The sequence below is a fragment of the Arachis ipaensis genome, chromosome B3 (genome assembly GCF_059453495.1).
Source record: "Arachis ipaensis isolate K30076 ecotype BB chromosome B3, ASM5945349v1, whole genome shotgun sequence".
Lineage (NCBI taxonomy): Eukaryota > Viridiplantae > Streptophyta > Magnoliopsida > Fabales > Fabaceae > Arachis > Arachis ipaensis.
This window is the reverse complement of record NC_142438.1, coordinates 3,701,730-3,707,840: the sequence shown is the minus strand read 5'-3', so window position 1 is coordinate 3,707,840 and position 6,111 is coordinate 3,701,730. Positions and strand designations below refer to the sequence as shown.

General features: G+C 36.4%; 1 protein-coding gene across 1 annotated transcript; it reads right to left on the bottom strand.

Annotated features, from left to right (window-relative positions):
• Positions 1 to 347: 347 nt before the first annotated feature.
• On the bottom strand, positions 348 to 1,914 carry LOC107629187 (uncharacterized). Its single transcript, XM_088508173.1, has 5 exons — positions 1,902 to 1,914; positions 1,743 to 1,777; positions 1,451 to 1,604; positions 1,074 to 1,188; positions 348 to 458 (listed from the first exon to the last, which is right to left on the bottom strand). Exons 1-5 carry the CDS (start codon positions 1,912 to 1,914, stop codon positions 437 to 439), a joined length of 339 nt encoding a protein of 112 aa, XP_088364299.1. The 3' UTR covers positions 348 to 436.
• Between the last annotated feature and the right edge of the window lie 4,197 nt (positions 1,915 to 6,111).

Genomic DNA, 6,111 nt, shown 5'->3' with positions numbered 1-6,111 from the left:
TCTTGAAGCTTCCGGTGGAAACCTTGTTGCTGCTAGGGATTCTTGATGAACCTTCTTCAAGCCGCTTCCAAAGAAAGCTGATGAATTGGGAACTGATGAAGTCACAGCTCCAGAACCATTCAAACTCGCCTGCAATGTAAAATTACATTATTCTCTTGTAATTTAAGAGTTACTTTTCCACCTAACAATCAAGTAACACAAGGAGAAGAGTGTGTTGATCTGCCAGAGAGACAAGATACTTCAGTTCAATGTATTAAATAAGAAACGAGGACCATCATTTAAATGAGTTACGTGATGAAAAATACTAACCAGAATTATCATAGCAATGACGAGAAGGGGCTCCGACCAAAGAACTGACATGAATAATCCATTTGGATCAAAATAGTTTTGACTAGAGAAGCTTTTCCAGTTCATCCTCAGAACAGTGTTAAGCCTCTCAGCGAGATATACACCGGCCACTGCATCAGAACATTCTTAATAAGAAATGATACATGAAGAGAAATTCAAGAATATCAAGACTGACATTCAACCACACAAGGAGATGCCTCAATGAATATAATAAAGATGTTTAAATGGAATTATAAATCACGGAGATATTCATTGATATCTTCAAGATTTAGTGACTTCCACACAGATGTTTATGAATATTACATAACTAGACATCTCAGTTTTTTAAGCTCAAATATCAATGATTCACCTACTTAATAACTTGTTACAACACTGTCATACTCCCAAGTCCTAAACACATTGCTGCATTGCTGCTACATTCATTTAGTAGATCAAACAATCAAAATGATATTTCATATCAGAATCACTCACCACCGGTTACTGGTTAAGATCATCCTAAACAAATATATCTAGTTCGGTAGGCCCTCTCCCTTATATGACAAGTTTAGAAATGCTCACAATGATAAAAGCAAATACGACAAGAGAGAAAAAGGATTTGCACACATGAAATCAAAAATCAAATCATAATGAAAAACAGTAATATGAATTTCACATAAAAATTGCACATTATGAATAGGAAAGAAGCTATAGCTAACTACATGAAAGGTAACAGATCATATTCATACTTGATTAGAGTTCCTTTGACAGCTCCTATGGTTGAAACTGAAGTTGCCATGGCTGTGTTATTGTCCTTGTAGCAGCATAGAGTAATTGTACTTACTACAGAGGAAATAATGAACACTATAAAGACTTATTATAGTGGCTAAGTTGAGTTTAAAGAAAGGAATATAAGGGAATATCTTTCAAGATTGGTTGTAGAATCCTTAACATCCACACAGTGAAGATTAGTTTTTAAGCCACGTGGAAGACATATGTTGCCTCCAAGATATAATAAGTTACCCTTACAAGACAGATATTAGAATTGCTAGCCATTTAAAAGAATTCAGAAATAGCAATGATAATAGAAAAACCCATTTTGCAGGTACTAGTATCTAGAACTTACAAGAATATCTTGGCCAATCCATGAATATGATTGCAGTAGTAGCAGCCCAAAAAATCGCAAAGGCCACAAAAAATAGTAACACTACAAGTGAGACAATAGAGGCCTCCCCGAACAGAGGTAAATTCACTGTCTTCTGACGGAACCAAGACATTTTCTGCTCATAGTTTAAGAGAGAGAGAGAGAGAGAGAGAGAGAGAGAGAGAGAGAGAAATTAATAGAACATACATCAAACAGAAAGAAAATTGATTTACCTTTCTAACTAGAAAAAGAGGGAAAAATACATTGATTGTACCTTAAAGTGAGGCTTACAATACAACTGTGCATCCCCTGAAAAATAAACCAAACTTTAATTAATGCACAGAGGAAATTCAAACCTTTTTGTGTGAATTAATTGGTTAAAAGTATTCCACAAAACTAGTTTCAAATCACAGTCAGCTCATACATCAATTACCATTTACCAACATGCCATGCCATGTGATCCAATCCAACAACTGTGCGAAGCAAAGAAAGTGACAGTGAAATCATTAGAGTGCTTGAGCATTACCCTTCCTTTGGTAATAGCTATTACCAATAGAAAAAATGTTAGATTTTAATTAATAACATCAAATACATGAACAATTTTGTATTTTAAAAGAATTTCTTTAGAGCACTAATTGGATTGAATTTTTTTTTAAAAACTTTTAATGCGAGAAACTGAGAATTATAGCAAAGAAATAAAAATAGCAAAGAAGCAGCAAAACAAAAAGTAAAAAGAAACTATATAAATGACTGTCAATAGTTGAAAAATGAAATGAATATTCCATATGAAACGGTAACAAGATTGTTACCTTTCTTATTGACTTCGAAGAGAATCAACTACTTGAAGATGGTGATGGCTGCAATGGAGAACTACCTGCATTATTGCTAACTACTGAAACTGGATTTTCAAGATGACAGAAGGAATATAGAAACCAAAGGAATACAAATGCCCATATTCAGTAATAGTGGGAATAAATTACCATTTGAATCAACTTTTTCTTTATGCCTTTTCTTCTCGATTAACAAAACCAAATAGTAAGCACTTTCCCTAAATAAACATTAAGATATCAATTACCACAATAATACTAAAAGTTAGAAAATACTTACAGCCATCATGAAGTCTTCAAATACTAAAAAAAAAATATTCAAACCAAACAACGGCAAACAAATCTAGAAGTACAAAAACTCACCACCACTAGAAAGAAGATCTTGTGTTATTGGTTGGCCGGATTGTGCCAAAGAAATTAGCTACATTTCAAAACACGTAAACACGTAAGCACTCTACTTTTTCAACTCCTTCATCATCAAATTCATCTTTAAGAGGTTTTTGTGGCCTTCCTCTTCTCTTTTGTGTGGGAAGCTTTTCATCCTCACCACTTCCAGCATCTTCATGATTAACATTTAGCTTTTTACCTTTCCTCTACCTCTACCCATAATCTTAAAATTCTCAGCAAAGATATGATCATACAAACATGGAAATCTGTAAGCAAATCAAGCCAAGTTACAAGACTTTCATTAGAGAACTAGAGATATCAAATGATTATAAACTCTAACTTCAAACTAAACAGGGTGCACTAGCATATTCTTCCCACCAGCACCTGTTTATAATCAAGCATATGTGATATGTATGTACTCACAAAAACAAACACAATCCATAAGCCGCAGCAACATAGTGAAATGAAAATCTAAAAGGTTAATGATATTAAAGCTATGACTGAATTTGTGCCTAGGCAAAATAAGCCATAAGAAATATCACTCCCTCCCAAGTCCCAACCATTTCTATAGATAAACAAATGACTTCTCATTGTTCTTGCACCATTTTATTATTCCATTCATTCACAATAAACAAGTTCTTTGAAACCCTAATTTTTCAGTGACAGAATAGTAAAACCCAAAAGATATTGCAACCACAGATTGGTTTCACATGCAGCAACTGATAGCTAGGTAACAGAAAGGTATATTCCCAAAAATTGAATCTGGTACTCTTTTAGTAAATAACAGTCAGATTAGGGCACATAAGAACACAGTAAGAGGATTAGGCAATTCAACAAAAAAAGAGCAAATCAAGTGAGAAATAATGCAAAACTAAGCTTCTAATCTAAACAAAGTATTATTTTGAAGATCCACAATAAACCATACAAAGTATTAAATCCAATAACAACAAAACGAGACAAATAAGTTACATAACCCAACGAAAACACTGACAAAAAATGTGGATGACTTGGTTGACATCTCCAGCATAAGACTGAATGAATGGAATCTGCTGCGGCAGAAGAAAACTCTACAACAAGCAACATCAAAAAAGGAGTTAATTTATATATCTCAATCCAGAAAAAGCAAGTGGATTCAAACAGCGAAAATCGAAAAGCTGAAGAAACAGAGTTGAACTTGAAAATAATAAACAAATGAATCAGAGAATAAACAACATAAACAAAGAAGCACAAATGAATTTTGTTCAGATGAGAAGCTAAACCTTGTGAGTAACCTTGTTCTTCGGGAAATTGACGGTACCTGCGGTTCTCTCCTTCCATCGGTTCCTTTCAATTGGAGAAGAGTAATAACAATTAAAAGCACAGATTTATTGTAATATTCAAAATAAATGATTAAATGATGAAAGAAGATTTACTGAAAAAGCATGAACATGTACTCAACAGCGATGATGGCGACCACCGTGACGACTCCCTTTCGCGTGTCCCCCTCCTCCACGACGGCAACGGTTCTCGCGGCTCCCTCATCAGCAACCAGGAAGCATGACAGTGACTGACGCGACAGGAGCAGCTCCTCTTTCCCCTCCACGGCGACGGCGAAGCGCGAAGCTCCTCCAGCGGCGGCGACGCGTTTGGTGACGGCTCCTCCTCTCTCATCGTCACACTCTCTCTTGGGTTTGACTCAACAGCGGCGGCAGGCTGGGCACGACGGAGCTGGGAGCAAGGCAGCGTCTCCTTCCTCGGGCTCTCCTCTTCCGCGTGTGTGTATTGTGTTGTGTGCGCTGGAGAGGGGAAAAGGGGGAGTGGGGATGCGGCACTGTTGTGAGGGGAAAGGGGGCCCGTGTGGTGGGTGTTAGGTTAGGGTTTGTTAATTAAAACGGGGTAAGGTTAGTGTTCCGGAACAGGGAGCCCCGACGATGTTCTTCAGATTGCTGGGGTTGCCGAGTACTACCCTGGGGTCTTTGGAAGAGTTTAGGTTTCTTTCGAAGGGCCTTCCTTGAATACAAAAGGTTCGAAGAGTTTCAGGATTCTAAGGAGAAAGAGATTTTGAAAGATGGTGTGCAATGTAATTAAGTAATTATATTCCGTTCGAAACATTTTTTTTAATCTTTTTGGCCACGCTTTGAAGCGTGCCAAAAGAGTTGTAGGAAACGGCTACACTTTTAAAATGTCACTATAACAAAAGGTTGTCGCCACGCTTTAAAAGTGTACTTGTTTTTCTCTATGGCTACGCTTTTTAAGTGTGACAACAAAAAGCGTGGCCAAATCTCAAATCAATTGCCACTCTCATAAAAGCGTAGCTATAGACCCCTTTCGCTACGCTTTTTAAGCGTAGCAAGAAAAAACGTGGCCAAATCTCTAATCAATCGCCACCCACATAAAAGCGTGGCCATTGACCACTTTTGGCCATGCTTTTAAAGCGTAGCAAGAAAAAAGCGTGGCCATAGGCCTTTTTTCTTGTAGTGAGAAGGAGCTCACCGATGATGGAAACAGTAACTGGCATCGAAGATAGAGAATGGGCGAGCTGAGTGCTTCGGGTTAGGAGAGCGTCTGTCGAAGAAAAAAGAATACGATGACAGAGGCTCCGAATTTGTTTCTAGCGAGTAGCAAAGATGAAGAACAATAAATTAGAGGTGGCGGTGGCTGTTGATGCAGCTGCAAGGAGAAAGAATAGTAGCACAATGAGTGGTGTCACTACAAGAAAAATTACTTTTAGCGGCCATTTATTTTGCTTTTAGCGACAATAAAAATAGCCGCTAATGCATTTACCGGCAATTAGATATTAGCCGTCTTATACTTTGTCGCTAAAAGGTTTTAGCGGAAATTATAACATTTACCGGTAAAGACCATTTTAATGGCCGCAAAAAGTATATAACTTTTAGCGGCCATTTTCTTGGCAATTTATATGGCCACCAAAAGTAATTCTAAGATTGTAATGTTATTCACTTTTAGTGGCCATTACTATTGCCGCCAAAATCCATTTCACCGGCAATTTATATGGCCACTAAAAATAATTCTAACATTGTAATGTTTTTTGCCTTTAATTGCCATTACTAGTGCCGCTAAAATCTTAAGACTTTTTTAATTATACTCACTCTTTTAGAAATAACAACCTATCATTTTTCTAAAGTTTCAAATTATTTTTTCTAACAATTATTATTATTGTACATAATATAAATATACTAAAATTAATTACTGCAAAATGAAATATTTATTAAATTCAAAATATTTATACCCAAATTCTTGACTTGAGGCCAACAGATCATGATAAGAAGCAGCTTGTAGGATTTCACCGTCTGACATCAACTATAATGTAGAATGGAGTTAAGGACCGAAACAACAATTGAATGATGCATATGCACAAATCAAATAAATAAAAAAAAAATTAGTCATGAACAACCCCGTGTGACATCAAATGTAAAAAACGAATTAATT

Coding starts and splice junctions, on each gene's coding strand:
- LOC107629187 (XM_088508173.1), bottom strand. Junction 1,605..1,742: donor ATTGTAAGCCTCACTTTAAG/GTACAATCAATG, acceptor AACTATGAGCAG/AAAATGTCTTGGTTCCGTCA. Junction 459..1,073: donor GTCAAAGGAACTCTAATCAA/GTATGAATATGA, acceptor GTTCTGATGCAG/TGGCCGGTGTATATCTCGCT.